The 22,685-nt window shown below is 42.2% G+C and overlaps 1 protein-coding gene across 3 annotated transcripts in view; it reads left to right on the forward strand.

The window, feature by feature from the left end:
- TMOD1 (tropomodulin 1) overlaps positions 1 to 22,685 on the forward strand; it is a 161,514-nt gene that overhangs the window by 116,752 nt on the left and 22,077 nt on the right. For all 3 annotated transcript variants that reach the window (XM_030194454.1, XM_030194456.1, XM_030194455.1), the window contains exons 6-7: positions 5,641 to 5,771; positions 19,827 to 19,934. In XM_030194454.1, coding sequence (XP_030050314.1) covers positions 5,641 to 5,771; positions 19,827 to 19,934 — 239 coding nt within the window. The remainder of the gene's footprint in view (positions 1 to 5,640; positions 5,772 to 19,826; positions 19,935 to 22,685) is intronic.

Genomic DNA, 22,685 nt, shown 5'->3' on the forward strand with positions numbered 1-22,685 from the left:
ACTGGCAAGGATAAACGTGCTGTTGAACTGGCTCATAATCTATCACGGTTGGATTCCCAACATATGTAGAAAGAAGCCTGGAATCATGTTACACAAGCAACCATTGTGAACTGCTACAAGCAGGCAAGCTTTGTTAAGGATGTGGAGAGGGACAAAACAGATGCAGCTGTTGCAAACGCGTCAGATGAACAGGCTATTGACATCCCAGCCGGTGTTACTGTAGAGGAGTTTCATCACTATGTAGCTGTTGATTACAATCTACAAACAGCTGACGACAGCACTGATGTCGAGATATGCGCCTACACGCAGGCAATGGCTGATGATGAAACAGATTATGAAATGAGCAGCGAGGCACATGCTGACAAAACAACATCCTATCACTTTTGCAAGAGCGCTGGAGAGTCTCAACACCGTGCGGGCCTATCTGGAGGCCACTGGATGTCAGTGCTATGACAGTTTTTACTGTCTGGCAGACGTCTCTGGAATTCACAGACACAATAGTGTACAGAGGACTATGACTGATTACTTCAAGTAAGCCTAATGTCAGTTAGCGGAGACTGTATAACATCAGTATGATAAGCAGTACTGTACATATGTTTATCAGATGTCAAGCTTCTTTGGGTCACAACGGTTAAGTGCACGCTCTGGTTAACTGCATGTATTTCTTTGGTCCCAGACCCTTGCACTTAAGCGGATTGCACTGTACACCTGAACGCCAACTTGAGTTCTAGCGTCTTGCACTGGGGTTGTGGTGATCATCATTGGTCTTGAAACCTCGTAGTATATTTTTTCAATTTTTTAATCCATTTTTATTTATCGAATTTTAGTCCTTAGTTTTAAAACATATATTTGTTTTTTGTGTATTTGTTTCAGTTTCTTACTGCAAATAACTTTTATTCATAGTTTATTCTGAAAACTCTTATGTTAGTCTTATTTCTAAAAGAAAAAAAGTCGACCTGCTGTTGAGCACGACATATAGGATGTAATGTGTACATTGAAATGAATGACACCATCTTTGGGAATCAGTAAATGTCAAAGCACAGCCCCCGAGGAAGCCAAAGAAGTGAAACGGAGCTTGCCACTGTCGGGTGTTAGCTAAGTGCTAGTAATGAGGAGCTAATCCATCTACATGGAAGAACATTCAAATAAAATAGATATAATATGATGTCAGCATACTACCAGTGGAACACCTAATAAGTCCACATTAGAACATTCAAATGGCTTCTAATGCTGTTCCTACAATACAATGAGACATCTTACTCTGTAGCCAGGGGCCAAGTGCAAATATATAGATGGAGATAAGATGGGTAGTACAAATTCAGTTAGAATAAATAGAGGGGTGGCTAAACTCAAGGCAATTTCTGTGTACAGTTAAACAAAATATGAGGAACTGGTCTAAGTTAGTTATTTACTGAGGGGATAGTGGATGCTTGAAATCACCTGCAGCAAATCCAGAGAATAACAGGAAGAACAAAGGAGAGACACAGCCACAGATCAAGTAGGGTCTACTTTGATACAGTCAAAGGAAAGCTAGGCAGAAAGGGCAGGCCAGGAGACCCTTGTCTGCCAGGAATTCCTGTATTATTGTGACTATTAATCTGCTTTAAGTGCAAAAACTTAATGCTCTTTAGTAAACATAACCAACAAGGGGGGAGAGGGGAGTTATCAACATTAACTATTAATAAGAATGGGTTATTTTACTACATGTCATGCTATTTTAGCACAAGGGCTGATTGATTGATTCTATGTGTTTTTGGACTAGGATTTGTTTAATACACTCCATTTTTGGCCAAATCAAGACAAGCAGGGGTGGACTGAACATTCAGGCAACCGGGCAGCGCCTGAGGGCACAGAGGCTCTGCCCAGATGCCCACCGTACAATACAGCCCTCTCCCATCCTACCTTTAAAGACACGCTGTAGTGGCATCTGTGGGGGGGGGGACATATTCTTTCCTGCCTGTTGTGCTGCCGCTATTCACCCTGCCCGGCACCGCTGTACTTTAAAAATGACGGCCATGACTCCCTGCAGAAGTCTCGCAAAACTGTCGAGACCTGCAAGACTACCACCGGAAGTCTCGGCCACCATTTTGAAAACACGACGGCGCCGGCAGGTGGGGAGATTTGTTTGCTTAATTTTTTGTCTACTAGATTGTAAGCTCTTTGAGCAGGGACTGTCTTTCTTCTATGTTTGTGCAGCGCTGCGTACACTTTGTAGCTCTATAGAAATGCTAAATAGTAGTAGTAGTGGTGGTTAATATTCTATCCCCTTGTGATTGAAGTAGAAACTAATGTTCTTAACCACACTTTTTGGGGGTGGGAGGGGGTTAGTGACCACTGGGGGTAAGGGAAGGTCATCCTTGATTCCCTCCAGTGGTCATCTGGTCATTTGAGACACCTTTTTGTGCCTTATTCATAATAAAAACAGGTCCAGCTCAAAATATCCAAGTTTTAGTGCTGGACGTTTTTGCTTTGTTCCATTATGGCTCAAAGACGCCCTAGGAACATCCAAGTCCTGCCTTGAACACGCCTCCGATATGTCCCCTTGAGATTTGGACATCCTTGCAATGGACTTCCGAGAAAGACGTCCAAAATGCAATTTAGATTATACCAATTTGGACGTTTCTGTGAGATGGACATCGAAGTGCCGATTTATGGCACTTTTTGGACGTCCATCTCTTTTGAAAATGAGCCTGATGGTAACATATTAACATAGTAAGTGATGGCAGCTAAAGACCTGAATGGCCCATCCAGTTTCCCAACATTCACATCCATTATCAATTCAAGATTAAATCAACTCTGAGCATGATATTATATACTTAATCGTGGTCTTTCTTTGGTTCTGGGACATAGGCCATAGAAGTCCACCCGGCTCTGTCCTTATGTTCCAACTACTGGAGTTGCCGTCAAAGCTCACTCCAGCCTATCCAAATCCGTCTTGTCATTTGCAGGACACAGACTGTAAAAGTCTTCCCGGCACTGTCCTCACATTCCAAATTACTGGAATTTCCATCGAAGCTTTCTCCAGCCCATCCTAAACCTGATTGCTATATGCAGGACTCAGACTGTACAAGCCTGCCCAACACCGGCCTTAGTTGATGCGGCCAGAGTTGCCTTTGAAGCACCACTTTGACATGCAAACACATATGCAACCATTTAAGTTTTATTTTTTAAACCATTCATTTTCTAATTAGAGATCCTGTGGTTCATCCCACACCTTTTTTTGAATTCTGCCACAGTTATTTTCTCCACCATCTCCTTCGGAAGGGCATTCCAGACATCAACCACCCTCTCTGTGGAAAAGAATTTCCTGACATTTCTCCTAAGTTTACCCCCCCCCCCCCCCATAACCTCAATTCATGTCCTCTAGTTTTATCGTTTTCCTTTCTCAGGAAAATATGTTTCTATATTAATACCTTTCAATCATTTATTTATTTATTTGTAGCATTTGTATCCCACATTTTCCCAACAATTTGCAGGCTCAATGTGGCTTACATTTGCCGTAATGGCGGTTGCCATTTCCGGGTAACAGAATTACAAATGGTAATGTGTTAAGTTGCATACATACATGGTAACATACATGTAACATAACATATGTGAACAGATCATGGTATAGATATATATCATGTGCATATATATGTTAAGGAAGAATAATACATGAAAGTTCCTGAGTAAGAAATTGGAAGAATAAATTATACTAATACATGAACGTTCCTGAGTACGAAATTGGGTTGTATCATTCTTTAGGTCATCGACTATGGAGAGACCATATTCAACATAGAGATTGAAGTGGTTATGCTTATTCATTAGTGGTAAGGAGGTTGATCAGTCAAGTGATAAGATTTCAATTATGTCTATGTCGTGTAGTCTTATTTTTTGGTGTTTAAGATGGGTGTTTATGGTATGCCTTCTTGAACAGATACCACTGTTTTCAGATCTGTTTTCAGTAGCCTTCGGAAGATAGTTAGGTCTTGCATTATTTTTATGGCCTTTGGTAGTGCGTTCCATAGCTGCGTGCAGATGTATGAGAAACTGGTTGCGTATGTGGATTTATATTTTAGTCCTTTGCAGTTAGGGTAATGGAGATTGATGAATGTGCGTGCTGATCACTTTGCATTCCTGGTAGGCAAGCCTATAAGGTCTGACATATAGGTCGGGGCTTCCCTGTGAACGATTTTGTGGACCAGGGTGCAAACTTTGAACGCAATTCGTTCTTTTAGTGGGAGGCAGTGTAGTTTCTCTCTTAGGGGTTTGGCGCTTTCGTATTTCGCTTTCCCAAATATGAGTCTGGCTGCTGTATTTTGAGCGGTTTGAAGCTTCTTAATGATTTGTTCTTTACATCCAGCATAAATGGCATTGCAGTAGTCTAGATGGCTTAGCACCATTGATTGTACTAGGCGTCTGTATCATATCTCCCCTGTCCCTCCTCTCCTCCATTGTGTTTTTAGTTATGGATACAGTGAGATTTCATAGCCCTATCCTGCTATGGTAGCAGAGAGAGTTTCCTGTTGGTTTCAGATCTGTACAATATCTTTGAACCATTACAAGGCTGTGTTGATTGTACAGATAGTTTAATATTTTAATTTATCATTTTCATGCACCTTTTCTGACTCTATATGCTATTTTTCCTTGTTAGTCACCCTTATTTTTTAAAAATCTAACTCCTATTACTCTACCGTACCTATCTATATGTTCTACCTACGTACTGTGCTGTCTATTAAGATGCTTTAATGTGTATTCTGTTGACATTGTATATAGCATCTAGGGCCAGATTCTATATATGGTGCCTAAAACATTCACATGGAAAACATTTCCGACTAAGCGTATTCTATAAGCGGCACGTGTCGTTATAGAATACGCCTGGATTTTGGCACGGATCTCTAAGCGTGCTGTATAGAATCCAGAGGATAATGCAATATTGCACTTATATCCCACATTTTCCCACCTATTTGCAGGCTCAATGTGGCTTACAAAGACCTGTTATGGCATAGCCATTCCAGGGTAGCAGATACAATTGGTGTTACAAAGAGATCAAGGATGACAAAAAGATCTAAGCAGACAGTAGTAGAGATAATTTTCTGACTAAGGATGGAGCGCTGAGGTGTTATAGTTAGGCTATGGATTCTCGTGGTAAGAAGCCTTATTGAAGAGGTAGGTTTTCAGAGATTAGCGAAAGTTAGTTATTTCATTAATTGTTTTCAAGTTAGTTGGTAGTGCATTCCACAACTGCGTGCTCATATAGGAAAAGCTGGTCGCATGTGTTAGTTTGTATTTTAATCCTTTGCAGCTGGGGAAGTGTGTACTGTTTGAATATTTTTACTGCTGTAATAGTCTTTTGCCTATGTCTAGTTTATTCTTGCTTGAAAGTTGGAACTGGGTTGTTAATATTACTGCAGGAACACAACACCACAAATGGAAATATAATATTGTGTCTTTTGAATTTTCATACAGTATGTTGGGAATGAGTTAAAAATTATTATCAGGACTGAAGTTAAAACGTATCTCTTTGTTGTATTCTGACATTCAGCAAGATTCTGCATGCTTTTTAACTGACTCAGTTACTATTTTGTGCTAGTGAGGGTAGATGCACATCCCTCTGTGTTGTACCGTGTAGCATGAAGTTATCATTTGTCTCTCTTGTAGGTGTTATTAAGCCCACACAATATAAACCAGTTCCTGATGAAGAACCTAATTCAACAGATATAGAAGAAACCCTAGAACGAGTAAAAAGAAATGATCCTAACCTCGAAGAAGTTAACCTTAATAATATTAGGGTATGTATTATTTTCTTCTACAATTTGAGCAGAGAATTTTGATTGCCATATTAGTCCACTTGGATATTATAGAGCTGCACGGGAGTGGGGATGGCGGGATTCTCATGGGTACCATGAGAATCCTGCGGAGATCCCGTTCAGGTCTGTAGGGATCCCACAGGGATGGACCCAGGTCTTGCGGAGTCCCCACCGAAATGCATGGCGATCTGAGCTTTACCTCCCATGGTCTAGTGGATTCTTCAGGGCAGGAAAGATCCCCACTCTTTCTTGCCCATTGTCGCTGCTTTTTTAAAATGGCAGCTGAGATTTCCAGCGGCAGCCTCACAAGACTTTTACAGAAGGGCTGGAGGGGAGGGAGGGAACTGTTAAAAAGCAAGGTTAGTATCTGTTTCCCCTTCCTCATGCAGCCGTCTTTGCTGTACACTCAAAACAAAGCAAGCAAACCTATGAGCTGCTCCAGCCACATTGTTGTTCTTTATTGCTGGTGGCATTTTTAGTTAATCTCATTTATGTTTTCAAACATGTCAGCTTGTGCATATGGATGTACACAGAGAAAGTATAATAACGGGATAACTTTTCATAGGTAGAGTAGTAATTTGTTATAAATCATAATCACTGTCATTTGGAGGGGCTGGCTATAGGGACACCCTAGCAGTGTTATATTCATGCAGAGATTTTTTTTCTCCTGGTAAACGGCCAGTAAAACAGACATCATGTTATGAGAATCAGGTGCTCAACATTCAGAGTTTCTATCTATTTATTTACTTATTTATGACATTTATATCCCACATTAAACATGAATTAGGTTGAAACCTGGGAGCATTTAAAATCTTTTTTTTTTCCTGTGCCTACATCAAAAGAAAAAGATGGCATGTAGGAGCTTGCTCCTTTTGTTTTGTGGATTGTAGTGGTATATCATAAAAATGCACTTGCCTTTTTTTAAATGTCCAGTTGGGTTGGGTATATACAGTGGTGGAAATAAGTATTTGATCCCTTGCTGATTTTGTAAGTTTGCCCACTGACAAAGACATGAGCAGCCCATAATTGAAGGGTAGGTTATTGGTAACAGTGAGAGATAGCACATCACAAATTAAATCCGGAAAATCACATTGTGGAAAGTATATGAATTTATTTGCATTCTGCAGAGGGAAATAAGTATTTAATCCCTCTGGCAAACAAGACCTAATACTTGGTGGCAAAACCCTTGTTGGCAAGCACAGCGGTCAGACGTCTTCTGTAGTTGATGATGAGGTTTGCACACATGTCAGGAGGAATTTTGGTCCACTCCTCTTTGCAGATCATCTCTAAATCATTAAGAGTTCTGGGCTGTCGCTTGGCAACTCGCAGCTTCAGCTCCCTCCATAAGTTTTCAATGGGATTAAGGTCTGGTGACTGGCTAGGCCACTCCATGACCCTAATGTGCTTCTTCCTGAGCCACTCCTTTGTTGCCTTGGCTGTATGTTTTGGGTCATTGTCGTGCTGGAAGACCCAGCCACGACCCATTTTTAAGGCCCTGGCGGAGGGAAGGAGGTTGTCACTCAGAATTGTACGGTACATGGCCCCATCCATTCTCCCATTGATGCGGTGAAGTAGTCCTGTGCCCTTAGCAGAGAAACACCCCCAAAACATAACATTTCCACCTCCATGCTTGACAGTGGGGACGGTGTTCTTTGGGTCATAGGCAGCATTTCTCTTCCTCCAAACACGGCGAGTTGAGTTCATGCCAAAGAGCTCAATTTTTGTCTCATCTGACCACAGCACCTTCTCCCAATCACTCTCGGCATCATCCAGGTGTTCACTGGCAAACTTCAGACGGGCCGTCACATGTGCCTTCCGGAGCAGGGGGACCTTGCGGGCACTGCAGGATTGCAATCCGTTATGTCGTAATGTGTTACCAATGGTTTTCGTGGTGACAGTGGTCCCAGCTGCCTTGAGATCATTGACAAGTTCCCCCCTGTAGTTGTAGGCTGATTTCTAACCTTCCTCATGATCAAGGATACCCCACGAGGTGAGATTTTGCGTGGAGCCCCAGATCTTTGTCGATTGACAGTCATTTTGTACTTCTTCCATTTTCTTACTATGGCACCAACAGTTGTCTCCTTCTCGCCCAGCGTCTTACTGATGGTTTGTAGCCCATTCCAGCCTTGTGCAGGTGTATGATCTTGTCCCTGACATCCTTAGACAGCTCCTTGCTCTTGGCCATTTTGTAGAGGTTAGAGTCTGACTGATTCACTGAGTCTGTGGACAGGTGTCTTTCATACAGGTGACCATTGCCGACAGCTGTCTGTCATGCAGGTAACGAGTTGATTTGGAGCATCTACCTGGTCTGTAGGGGCCAGATCTCTTACTGGTTGGTGGGGGATCAAATACTTATTTCCCTCTGCAGAATGCAAATAAATTCATATACTTTCCACAATGTGATTTTCCGGATTTAATTTGTGATGTGCTATCTCTCACTGTTACCAATAACCTACCCTTCAATTATGGGCTGCTCATGTCTTTGTCAGTGGGCAAACTTACAAAATCAGCAAGGGATCAAATACTTATTTCCACCACTGTATGCTAATCTGAACTTTGTTAAATGTTTCACATATATTCATCTACTTGCTCCCATGATATAACTGAATTCTATTATTCTGTCTCAGTGTATTTTTAAATGTAAACTAAATTGAACTTGAGTTTGCTTGAGATAATGTGTGATGTAAATGTAGAAAAAACAAAAAGTCCCTTATTTCTAATTATCTTTTTGCTATTGTTTTCAATAGTGTTTATTTTTGTTTTGGGTGAACCAGTGTGGCGGCAATCTCCACCTACTGGCTTCAGCCCATATAACGGGCTACATAGGCTCACCCCATCTCCTCTTTTATCTAATGTCCTTGGTAAAAAGGGTGGAGGGTGTGTGGGTGCAGGGAAGAGGGAAAAAAGATTGGTAAGGGGGGCATACATGGAGGAGTGTGAAGGGAAACAGGAAAATAGAGCACATGGGATAGAAGGGGATGGAGAGGAGAGGGGGACACTCTGCACATGGATATGTGTATCTTAATTTTGTACTTAGCAGAGAATGGAAGAAAATGATTTATGTTACTTTTACTAGTATTTTTACTACTTATAGAATCTGGCTTTCTTGGGGGGGGGGGGTCAAGGTGACTGTGGAATGGCAAGGGCAAGGCAGACTAGGGGCTGGGATGGAGGAGATTATTTGAGGCGGGGACGGGTTAGATTCCGGCGGGGATGGGTTAGATTTCTGTCCCCATTTAACCATATGTGGAAATATGGGGGACAGGGGTGATGAGACAGTAACATTTCACAATTCAAAAACCCTGTATCTGATAATGAGTGAAAAAGCCAATGTCTCTACTGAGTCCTATGTTACCAGTTCTGTCTATCACATAAGAACATAAGAATAGCCATACTATTGGGTCAGACCAATGGTCCATCTAGCCCAGTATCCTGCTTGCAACAGTGGCCAATTCAGGTCACAAGTACCTGACAGAATCCCAAATAGAAGCAAGAGTCATGCAACTGATCCTAGGGACATGCAGTGGTTTTCCCCATGTCTGTCTCAATAGCAGACTATGGACTTTTCCTCCAGGAACTTATCCAAACCGCTGATATACTAACCACTTCATTGAGTGAAAAAATATTTCCTCCTGTTCATTTTCAAGGTAATACCATGTAACTTCCTTGAGTGTCTCCTAGTCTATGTACTTTTTGAAAGAGTAAAAAATTGATTTTCGTTTATTCATTCCACACCACTCCGTATTTTGTAGACCTCTATCATATCCCTCCTCAGCCTTCTCTTTTCCAAGCTGAATAGTCCTAACCTCTTAAGCCTTTCCTCATATGAGAGGACTTTCATCCCCTTAATCATTTTGATCACCCTTTATTGAACCTTTTCTAATTCTGCTATATCTTTTTTTAAGATACTGTGACCAGAATTGCACACATAAGTACATAAGCACTACCACGCTGGGAAAAGACCAAAAGTCCATCAAGCCCAGCACTCAGTCTCCGACAGCGGCCAATCCAGGCCCCAAGAACCTGGCAAAATCCCATGGAGTGATGCAGAGGCATTATAATATTCTTTGTCTTATTTTCTATCCCTTTCCTAATAATTCCAAGTATTCTGTTTGGTTTTTTTTGCTGCCACTACACACTGGGCAGAAGATTTCAAAGTATTGTCCAACGATGACACCTAGATCTTTTTTTTGGGTCTGACTCCTAAGGTGGAGTCTAACATCATTTGCATGCCCAGTCTTCCAACTTCCTAAGGTTGTCCTACAATTTTTCACAATCTGTATGCATTTTAATAACTTAGAAAAGTTTTGTGTCACCTGCAAATTTAATCACATCACTTGCTGTTCACTTTTCCAGATCATTAATATATATGTTAAATAGTACCAGTCTTAGTACAGATCCCTGCAGCAGTCCACTATTGACTCTCCTTCACTGAGAGAATTGGCAATTTAACCCTACCCTCTGTTTTCTATTCATCAATCAATTCCTAATCCACAACAGAACCTTGCCTCCTATCCCATGGTTTTTAATTTTCTCAGGAGTCTCTCATGAGGGACATTGTCAAATGCTTTCTGAAAATCTAGATACATTATTTATTTATTTATTTGTTACATTTGTATCCCACATTTTCCCACCTATTTGCAGGCTCAGTGTGGCTTACATAGTACCAAAGGCGTTTGCCAAGTTCAGTAGAGGAACAAATACAGGGTGATGTTGTGGTCAAATAAGGTAGGTATGTTTCAGGCCCATTAGAGTCGAGGATAGGGAACGTTATATAGTGTCCAATACGATCTTTGGTTTTGCTGTGTTGCAGAGTTCAGGCCTTTATGTTGGGTCAGTAAGGTACACCTTTATGAACAGGTTGGTTTTTAGTGATTTCCTGAAGTTTAGATGGTCGTAGATTGTTTTCACAGCTTTTGGCAGTGCGTTCCATAATTGTGTGCTTATATAAGAAAAGCTGGATGCATAGGTTGCTTTGTATTTGAGTCCTTTGCAGTTTGAGTAGTGGAGGTTTAGGTATGTTCATGATGATCCGGTTCTGTTCCTGGTTGATAGATCTATAAGGTCTGTCATGTATCCTGGGACTTCGCCATAGACAATCCTGTGGACCAGGGTGCAGATTTTGAAGGTGGAACCTTCTTTGATTGGTAGCCAGTACAGTTTTTCTCGGAGGGCTTTGGCACTTTCCAATCGTGATTTACCGAATATCAGCCTGGCTGCTGTGTTTTGGGTGGTCTGGAGTTTCTTTGTGAGTTGTTCTTTACGTCCCGCATAGATTCCATTGCAGTAGTCTGCATGGCTTAGTACCATTGATTGTATTAGGTTACGGAATATTTCCCTCGGGAAGAAAGGTTTTACACGTTTAAGTTTCCACATTGAGTGGAACATTTTCTTTATAGTGGAGTTTACTTGGCTCTCAAGTGTAAGATTGCGGTCATTTGTAACGCCGAGTATTTTTAGGCTATCTGAAGTAGGGAGGGTGTGGCCTGGGGTGTTTATGGTTGTGGGTTTGTAAATGTTATGTTGGGATGAGAGGATGATGCAGTGTGTTTTTGCAGTTGAAATGAATTACATCAACATGCTCACCTTTATCCACATGTTAATTTACACGCTCAAATAAATGAAGCAAATTGATGAGGCAAGACTTCCCTTGGCTCAATCCATGTTGACTCTGTCCCATTAAATCATGTTTGTCTATGTGTTCAGTGATTTTATTCTTTATAATAGTTTCCACTATTTTTGCCAGATACTGATGTAGGCTTATCAGTCTGTAATTTCCAGGATCACCCCTGTAATCTTTTTTTTTTAAAAAGGCATATTATATTGGCCACCCTCCAATCTTCAGGTACTATGGACGATTTTAATGACAGGTTACAGATCACAAACAGCAGATCTGCAATTTCACATTTGAGTTCTTTCAGTATCCCAAGGTGCATACCATCTGGTCCAGGTGATTTTCTACTCTTTGATTTGTCAATTTGGCCCAGTACATCTTCCAGGTTCACCGAGATTTCTTTCAGTTCCTCTACATCGTCACCCTTGAAAACCAGGTAGATGTCTTACATCTTCTTTACTGAGCTGTATCAACATATACAAACAACTTAAAATCTAGATGAGTTTGTACTATTTAGTTTAAATCTTTTTTATTGACTGAAAGAGCAATGCAAACCAACATTAACTTCCACATTAACATTGTACAAGTATCAATTAAAAAGAAAAAAAAAAAATAATAAATAAAATCTTCTAACATTCCAGTCAATGAAGTTTTTCTTTTATCCCCCCGCCCCCCCTCCCCTTCCCTAAACCCTCTGCTTTATAGTTCAACATTTTATTTGTGACCATGCATAATTCTCCATTTATTCATAATTCCCATTACCTATTCATCCTCTTTCAATACCGTCCTCATTCCAATCTCTTATGGTCCCACTAGGAACAAATATTATAATAATAAAAAAAAAAAAAAAAAAAAAATCTCCCTCTTTACAGTCTATTCAACAGGAAACTGCGGGCTCTTGAGGATAATGATTGTATGTACATTTCCCAAATTCCCAAAAACACCTTTCTTCTCTTGGGGGAAGATCCCACCACCCTTCTTTCCTGCAAAAGCAAGTCATATAATCGGTTTCTCCAGTGCCAATAATCTGGCGGCTCCTCTGTCATCCAGCCATTCATAATAAGCTTCTTTCCCAGTATGCTAGCCTTGCGGATGAACTGCCGAGCCCCTTTTTGCGGAACTGCTAATGTTTCATATTGATCTAACAAGACCCCCAAGGGGGAAAACTGAATTTTATGCTGCAACACCTTTTCCAAATATTGAGCTATTTGCCTCCAAAAATTTTTTATTTTGTAACAGTCCCATAAGTAGTGAAATAGCGTGCCCTCTCCCTGCCGACACTTAGAGCACAAAGGATCCGGGATCCCTCCCATATGGAACACCTGCGATTTGGCCATGTATGCTCTGTAAAATTCTATATTGACATTCTCTCAGATTTGCATTTCCTGACAGTGAGGGTATTCGTGACACTAGCTTCCGAAAGTTAATTTGCAAATTAGGCTGTTTCAAATCTCTTGCCCACTTCTGTTGTATTTTGCCCGTCTCCTTCCCTCCTCCCAACTCCCATAGGGCTTTCTGTAGCCCTGAGACCGATAACCTCTCCCCAGGGATGGAGCCATATAATTCTCTAACTCTACGCCCATGTCTTCCACCCACCTGTTCTGAATCCAATGAGCGAACATAGTGAGCTAGCTGCCCATATGCGAATGTGTGGCTGTGAGTTTGTACTATTTAAACCCAGTATAAATGGATTGTTTCTTCCCTGAACTGATGAAGAGTGGATAACTCTTGAAGGGGCCCTTTTACTAAGCTATGTTAGGTGCTAATGTGTGCCTAATTGAGTATGGTGGGACATGCTACATGGTAGCTAAATCATTTTTTGAGGGAATGGAGAGTGGGCTCTCCTGTGCTAACCAATTAGTGTATTTACATTACTGCGTGCTAACTGGTTAGCACGGAAAACATTGGAGCCCTTATCACCTACAAAATAGGTGTCAGTATGTGCTCCTGCAGTAATTGTAAAAAAAAAAAAAAAATAGCCATATGCTAATAGTAACAGTGCATGGCTATTTTGCAAAAAAATAGAAAATTGGGGTTTTGCAGCTACAGTAAAAATTACCTTTGCACACAGGAAAGACCCAAGTAAGAACTTGCTAAGGCCTACTTTTACCTCAGCTTAGTAAAAGGACCCCCAAGTCCAATGAAAAGGTATCACATACAGCTTGGTTGATAATCACTGTTAACGATTCATAACTCAAGAACATTAGAAAATCAGCATATGTAATATCTTTAGAAATGTATTTTTATTCGGCTTTTCTCCAATTATTATGGATCTCCTAATGTGACAAAGGCTTCTTTTTTTGTTTGTTTCTGTTTGTGTTTCAGTTACATTCTGGATTTCTTGATAGTAGTTTCCACCATTGGCATGTTTCATTAAGCAAGTATTTTGTCTTGTGTATATTGAATTGAAGCTTACAAATAAAGCATTAAAAAAAGAAAAGCAGAATATGGAGTAGAATGTTAGCTATATGATCTAGCTGCAGTATAGAAAGGAATAGGGATGTGCACAGGGAAAATATATTTGGTGTGTTTGGAATTTTTCCTTATTTTTCAGTTTTTCAGACACACAACGTAATAATAAATTTTAACATGCATAAAGGGCCCTTTTACTAAGCTGCAGCAAAAAAGTGGCCTGTAGCAGTGCAAGTGCACCTTTAGGTGTGCGCTGGGCCAGTTTTTACCACGTCCTGGAAAAAGGGCCCTTTTTTTCAGGGACCGGAAATGGACATGCGGCAAAATAAAAACCAGAACATGTCCATTTTCGGCCTGAGACCTTACCGCCACCCATTGACAGTGGTAAGGTCTCATGTGCTACCTGGGCGGTAGGCATGCAGCGCACGTCCACTGCCGTTTACCGCCAAATACGCACCACGCAGTAGAAAATAGAAAATATTTTCTATTGCATGTTTTTGGCGCAAAACAAATGCCAAATTAACGCCTGTGGCACGCTGTAGCAAGACGGTAATGCGGATTTGGCGCATGCTGGATGCGCATAGGCCTTGCGTACCTTTATACAAGAGCCCCTAAATGATGTGGAAGGGCATTTTTGAACGGGGACGCCCATCTCTAAGGACGTCCCTGGGAAGGGGCAGGGAAACTTGTATTATTGAAACAAGATGGGTGTCCATCTTTCGTTTCGATAATACGGTCGGGGACGCCCAAATCTCAACATTTAGGTCAACCTTAGAGATGGTCGACCTAAATGTTGAGATGGTTGACCTTAGAGATGGTCGTCCCCGGTTTTCGGCCATTATGGAAACCGAGGACGCCCATCTCAAAAACGACCAAATCCAAGCCGTTTGGTCATGGGAGGAGCCAGCTTTCGTAGTGCACTGGTCCCTCTCACATGCCAGGACACCAACCGGGCACCCTAGGAGGCACTGCAGTGGACTTCACAAATTGCTCCCAGGTACATTGCTCCCTTACCTTGTGTGCTGAGCCCCCCCCCAAACCCCCCCCCAAAAACCTATTCCCCACAACTGAACACCACTACCATAGCCCTAAGGGGTGAAGGGGGGCACCTACATGTGGGTACAGTGGATTTCGGGTGGGTTTTGAAGGGCTCTCATTTACCACCACAAGTGTAACAGGTAGGGGGAGGGGTGGGCCTGGGTCCGCCTGCCTGAAGTGCACTGCACCTACTAAAACTGCTCCAGGGACCTGCATACTGCTGTCATGTAGCTGGGTATGACATTTGAGGCTGGCATAGAGGCTGACAAAAAATGTTTTACTTTTTTTTGGGGGGTGGGAGGGGGTTGGTGACCACTGGGGGAGTAAGAGTCATCACCAGTTCCCTCCGGTGCTCATCTGGTCAGTTCGGGCACCTTTTTGAGGCTTGGTTGTGAAAAAAATGGACCAAGTAAAGTCAGTCAAATGCTCATCAGCAACGCCCTTCTTTTTTCCATTATCAGCCGAGGATGCTCATCTCTTAATCATGCCCCAGTCCCGCCTTTGGTACAGTGTCAACACGCCCCCGTGAATTTTGGTCATCCCCGCGACGGAAAGCAGTTGAGGGCGCCCAAAATTGGCTTTCGATTATGCCGAGTTGGGCGACCCTGAGAGAAGGCGCCCATCTCCCAATTTGTGTCGGAAGATGGGCGCCATTCTCTTTCGAAAATTCCCCTGTTAATGTGTTAAATTGTATCTAATGTGCGTTAAGATGATTTAGCATGTATTTAAGGAGCACTAAAAACTGAGGGGAAAGGGTAGCCCATTTTATTCCTATAGGCCCTGCTGCAGGTAATGTGCACTAATTTTTTTATTAAAAGACCCCCCCCCCCCTTTATGTGTATTATCGAATGCACATCCTTAGAAAGGAACTTTTTTTTCTTCCCCAGTTTGAATTTCATCCTTCACTGGGGTGACAAGTTTATTCTTTAATGGTTTTAGCGTTCTTGCTGTTATGAGCTTTTAAGTGTCTTGTTTTGAAGCATAGTGTGTCTGACATAAACAGTATGCCACAGATTTATGTCGAGTGCTGTGTACTTGCTGCTGGGGCTGCTCTTCCTGGATGGCTGCCTTAAAGCTGCAATCTCCATGCCTGCTGATAGGCTTATTTGCAGTGGCACGTATGTCTGCATGTGGTGGTATTGTGTGAGAAAAAAGCACTGCAATACATTTCTTTTTATGTGATTTATGACTCTCCTTTTTAGGGTCATAAGTAAGGTACATCATGTTTCTTCTACTTCATCCCGTGTTTTAGAAGCAGTAGAGGGCAAGAGAGCGGCTTCTTTATCAGCAATCACTCAGATCCATCCTGTTTGTTGTTAAGCAGGAACACCATGAAATGAGATGCGATTCACTGAAATAATTCTGTTATGTGAACTGGATTTGATTTTTAGATTTTATTACTTACTTTTTCCAAATCTAAGCTCAAGGTGAGTTAACGTTCAGATATTTCCTTGTCCTAGAGGACTTACAATCTAAGTTGTACCTGAGGCAGTGGAGGGTGAAGTGAATGGCGCACAATCACAAGGACCAGCAGTGGGAGAAGCAGGATTTGAAACCTGGTTTCCCTGGTTAGCAGTCTATTCTTCTAACCATTAAGCTACTCTGAAGTATGCATTATCCCTTGAATTCTATGTATCACGCCTAGGCAGATTCTATAACAAAACACGTAACTTAATTGACTTGACAAGCTAACTAGCGTTGATAACAGCACTTAGCAAGCAATAATGAGCACTAATTGGCAATAATTAGAATTTTGAGCGGTCTGAAGTTTCTTTGAGTTGTTCTTTGCATACAGTTCAAGCTTCTATTAACCTACAAATGCACTTGATCTGCAGCCCCTCCTTACCTCTCTACCCTCATCTCCCCTTACGTTCCTACCCGTAACCTCCGCTCTCAAGACAAATCCCTCCTTTCAGTACCCTTCTCCACCACCGCCAACTCCAGGCTCCGCCCTTTCTGCCTCGCCTCACCCCATGCCTGGAATAAACTCCCTGAGCCCATACGCCAGGCCCCCTCCCTGCCCATCTTCAAAGCCTTGCTCAAAGCCCACCTCTTCAATGTCGCCTTCGGCACCTAACCACCATGCCTCTATTCAGGTAATCTAGACTGCCCCCACTTGACGCTTGACATTTTGCCCATTAGATTGTAAGCTCTTTTGAGCAGGGACTGTCCTTTTTGTTTAACTGTACAGCGCTGCGCAACCCTAGTAGCACTCTAGAAATGTTAAGTAGTAGTAGTAACTTGCAAAACATATTCTGTAACGAAGTGTGCCAAACTTCTAACGCGTGCAGGCAAAAAGTGGTGGGGAAATGGGTGTTTCATGGGCGTTGTAAAATGTATTGCCATAGTTCTAGAGTATGTCCCTGTGCACCTAAATCTACCTGCCAGGATTTACTTCACATTTTTGTTTGTGTAAATGGAGACACTTAGTTTTAGGCACTGGGATATTGACTATACGTATTCAATATACCGTGCCTAAATCTATATATATAGAATCTGGCCCTATATGACTTTAGGGATTTAAAGAACAGTTGTTAATAACATTTGATAAGGCTGTTCTTAACGGAGAAATAGGTTCTCAGTCTGAAACTTAGGGGCCCTTTAACTAAGCCATGGTAAAAAGTGGCCAGTGCTAGTTTAGGTGCGTGAAATTGGCACCCAGTGAGCCGTTTTTTACCATAGTGGGGAAAAGGCCTATTTAGAAGGCAGTAAGGGCTCACACGCTATTCGTGCGGTAATTGGGCAGCACTGGCAATGTAGCCGTGCTGATTAGCGCTGGGAACGCCCTTTGCAACAGAAAATACAAAATTATTTTCTACTACAGGAAACTGCGCATGCCAACTTCTGAACTACTGCCAGATGTTCACGCTACCCCTCAACTCTTTCCTCCATCTGTTCCTCCACAGGAAGTGATGGCGGGCGTATTCCTTGTATGTGCTCATTGAGAACACAACAGTAGCTTTCTTGGCTCTGTGACTGGTTCCCACTCTTCTCCCAGAATGAGTGTGGTCATGCCAGCCAGAGGACTTGTTCAGTAAGTGAAAAATGCTGCAGCTAGAAGGTTAAAAGTTACATCTAGTCCCCCAAAAGAAGGAACCTCCCCAGGGCTGGGTACTTATACCAGCCCATTTTTCTCTCCAAGGATGTCTCCTCCCAACACTGTCACTCAGAAAGGAGAACGTAGCCTCTCGTTCAAGAAACTGTGGGGCAAGGAAAAGGTTACAGTTATTTAGACTTGTAGAGCCAATAAGGGGGAGATTCTATACATGGCGCCTGAAAGATCTGCACGGAAAATATTTTCACCTAAGCGTATTCTTTAAGCAGCGCCTAGATTTAGGCGCAGTATATAGAATACACTTAGTTGATATCCTAGCACCTAAAACTATGTGCCTCCATATACAATGAAAACATGGCGTATATTCCGGCACATAGATTTAGGCGCACTGAGCCATTTTCTATAACTACATGCGTAAATTTTAGAACCCCCACAAAACACCTATTTCCCCGCCCATAACCACTCCCCCTTTTGCCTGCGCACATTACAATGTAGGCGTTCTGCATTACAGAATACGCTTGGTGATGTGTGTGCGTAAAATCTAATTATTTCCAATTAGTGCTCATTATTGCTTGTTAAGTGCTGTTAATAACGCTGACTGGCTTGTTAAGCCAACTGAATTACACACACTGTATAGAATCCGCTTGGATTTCGGCACAGAACGCTAGGTGTGCTATATAGAATCCAGGGGTAAATGTTCCTGTACTGCTTAACAGGCAGATTTCTCAATCTGCACTTCCCCAGCTGTAAAGGTCTAAAATGCAAGCTGATGCATGCCACTTCCTTTTCCTACATGAGCACACAGTCATGGAATACATTACCTACAGACCTGAAAACAATCGACAAAATAACTAACTTTCGCAAATCTCTGAAGACATAGTTCTTCAACAAGGCCTACGAAGAGAACATATAGCCTCAATAATCCACATCACCAACCCCTCTTGCTCAGCTTCTGAAACACTATGATAGTTTGTCCCCTCTGATTATGTGGTAAATCATCATTTTGTCATATGTGTTGAGTGGATCATAATTAGAAAAGACCTAGAAAAAATTCCAATATCCAGAAAAAAAGAGGCATACCAATCTGCACAAAACACAGCCTCAAAACAAAAGCAGGTAGGACAATAGCCTGAATATAAAAATCCTTTATTCATTGTTAAAATCAAACTTGGGAACAAAAATGCAGTATAACAGGCCAGTTTCCAGTGTATATCTTCACACTACTACTTTCTTAATCCTAGCCTGACATGTTTCTGCAATCCACCCGCATCAGGGACGTACTTCAGGAAATTTTATACAAACTTACTGGTCATCTGGTCAGTCAGACTGCAAATACACCCAAGGGTATATATCTATGGACATCATGAATAGTTGAGGACTTCTATAAAGTGTTTACAGCTATTCCAAAGCTAAAACTCCCCTGTGTCCACTTCAGACAAGCTTCTGGAAGCCAAATTTTGCTGAAACCTGTCAAGCTAGGATTAAAAAGATAATGGTAAGCAATATGGTGTACATTGGAGACTGGTCTTGTTATACTGTACTTTTGTTCCCAGAATTGATATTAACACTATCAAGATGTCAAGTTTTCCAGCTGTTGGTCATTGCTAACCTACTAATCATTGCAGGATGCAGTGGAAAGTACACCAAGACTTTCTGTAGAGGCTGCAGCTCACTTCCAAAACATCAAACTTCAGTACTTTTCCATTTGCAATTGCTCTGTGATGAATATCGCTGTGGGAAGCTCATATCAACTGTATTTCTCATTCACTTCTGTAAGATCTGCTCAGTTATATTCAGTGTCACTTTGCTTTCAAGGCAGAGCATATTTGCGGTGCATATCCTGGCATTCATGGGTCAATTTTGAACATAGAAATAATGATATTAACTCATATGATTTCTCTGTTTTGTTTTTCTATAGAACATTCCTATACCAACGTTAAAATCGTATGCAGAAGCTATGAAGAACAATAGCTATGTCAAAAAACTTAGCATAGTGGGAACAAGAAGCAGTGACCCTGTGGCTTTAGTAAGTAGCTTTTACTATTCTCCACAGTAATTTATTTTATTACGATATTCATCCATTATGCTATAATGTTTTTGGTCTCATGCATTACACCAGTGGTCTGTAATTGTTCTCATACCTCACACTAACATTATCGGCCTTTGTCTCACTGCACTGAACCCTGGGAAGGGGATATTAGCGGTATACAAGAATTGATTTGATTTAAAACTTGTACACAACAACTTTTTTAAAGTATGTGTCAAGGCAGGTTATAATTCATGCGCCTAACTGTAGACAGGCGTGTAACTGTTAGTAGTCTGTAACACACACGTGTAGGTGTGGGAGTACTCCTGACGTGCCCCTCTTAGGTCCATGGCCCCCTTGCAGTTGCACGCTATGGATTTTGTGCATGCAATTTGCAGAATCCCAACTAGGAGCAGTTATGCGCTTAAGTGCTAATTCGTGCTAATTAACATCAATTACAGCCAATAATTGCACAAATTAGGGGGTTAGTGATCTGTGCTGGGAACTGAGCAGGAATTAAAACACAAAAGAAAGAGAGAGGCAGATAAGTAGAGGAGAAGAAGGGATCTTAGGGAAGAAAGGCAGAGGGATAAAAGATGGGATATCGAGGAGGAGGAGCTAAAAGAGAACGAAGGAGGATGAGAGTAAATGAGGGACAGAATGGTGGAGGGGAGGAGAAAGGAGATTCAGGAGAGGGAAGGAAGATCCACTCATTCCTTCCCTCCCGATGCCATTCCCTTCCCTTGTGCACACATACATACAGCACTTCACAAGCCTTACTTGGTAGCTTGAACCCCAGTGATAATATTTCAAGACTACCCCTAAAATCAGATTTGCCACTTTCAACCTGGTATTAGAAGGGGCAGGGATTCCTCCTGCCCCACCTAGACACCAGGGGGAAATTCGAGGGTGGACATTTTCATTGTGGGGCCCTGTATATGTTGGAGGTTGTGGAGAGAGGGGGGTTTGGGTGAGATGAATGGTCATGCTGCTGGGTGGGAGATGTGGTGATGAAGAGAGGTTTAATATTGTAGGGAGTAGAGAGCTGCATGGGAACAGGGTTTGCGGGAATCCCACGGAACCCACGGGATTCCCGCAGGGACGGAAGCAGTTCTGCGGGGTTCCCGTGGGGACGGAAGCAGTTCTGCAGGGTTCCCACGGGGACGGAAGCAGGTCCAGCGGGGTTCCCACGGGGATGGAAGCAGTTCTGCGGGGTTCCTGTGGAAGTGTTAGCTGCACTGCATCAGCCTCTCATCTATCGAGTACCTTGAGTGCTGTCTCCTCCTCCTCCTCTTCCTCCTTGCTTTAACGCACAAATATGGAAAGTCTTCCGTTAAGGAGGTGGTAGAGACACAAATGATGATGGAATTCAAAAAGACTTGGGATGAACACAGAGGATCTCTAATTAGAAAATGGAAGTTATAAAAAACCTAACCTTAAATGGCTGCATGTGTGTGGATGTGTCAAGTGACACTTAGATGGCGACTCTGGCTGTGATTAACTAGGGCTGATACCGGGCAGACTTGTATGGTCTGTGTCTAATATATGGCAGCCTGGTTTAGGATGGGCTAGAAAGGACTTAAACAGCAAGTTCAGTGGATGGAACATAAGGACAGTGCTGGTCAGATTTTTACGGTCTGTATCCCACAAATGAGAAGACGAATAGACTGGACTGGGCTTCAACGAGAACTCCAGCAGTTGGAACATAAGTATATGGCCAGATAGGCTTCTATGGTCTATGTTCCAGAAACACGAAAGAAAGTATATAATATCACACTCGTTGATTTAATCGTGAATTGATAATAAGTGTGACTATTGGGCAGACTGGATGGACCGTTCAGGTCTTTATTTGCTGTCACTTACAATGTTACAATTAATCCTCTTTGTTCCCAGGCTGATGCGCAGACCTCAGGTCTGACACCTGACCTACTGGCGCGTGCATGTGGTGACCTCTCAGCACACAGTGCCAGAAATCAGAGACAAATCTTACATGTGCACACCAGAGTGTTCTAAGTTTCAGCTTCCATTCCTTCCTTGCCTACAGTGATGTGGCTCAAATCCAGAGAGAGACTGAGGGAGCTGACCAGAATTTTCTTTTATGTGCCATTAAATTCTTGCGGGGATGGGTTGTGATGGGTTAAATTCTTGCGGGGATGGGTAAGATTTCAGTGGGGAAGGGTGGGGATGGGTGAGATTCTAGCAGGGACGGGCAGGGATGGGTAAGATTTCTGTCCCCGTGCAACTCTCTAGTAGGGAGCATCAATTTCAGAAGCTGCAGACGTAGAAATGTTTTTGTTCTACAATGGCATCTTTTATTTAAATGACTGCTCCCACTGGATATGCACTCCTGCACATTATTATTATATTTTACAAAAGGCTCTGGGTTTGATAGAGCCTTTTATAAAATACCAGAGGAATTGTGAATGCCCGACCTAGACATCTCAATTCCCATCTCAAGGTTCTATATAATATGGGTCTTCTCTTGTTTTTGGGAACCACAAATTGCAGTATGTTTGGAGAGAAAGTTAAGTCCTGTTTTCCTAGATCCCAGTTCACTGGAGGATCTAAAAGAGATTAAACTTTCCCTCTTTACCAAGAATCCAGTGTAACAGGAGGGGAAAATATACAGTATATGGCTGTTTCTAACAGTGCATCAGTGTTTGTATTAGTGGCTGGCAGCCTTCTTTTCTGTCAGCCCATAAGAGTACATGGTTGGTGGCTTTGTGCTTCTTTTTTGTTTTGTTTTTAGCC

Source organism: Microcaecilia unicolor, chromosome 2 (genome assembly GCF_901765095.1).
Source record: "Microcaecilia unicolor chromosome 2, aMicUni1.1, whole genome shotgun sequence".
NCBI lineage: Eukaryota > Metazoa > Chordata > Amphibia > Gymnophiona > Siphonopidae > Microcaecilia > Microcaecilia unicolor.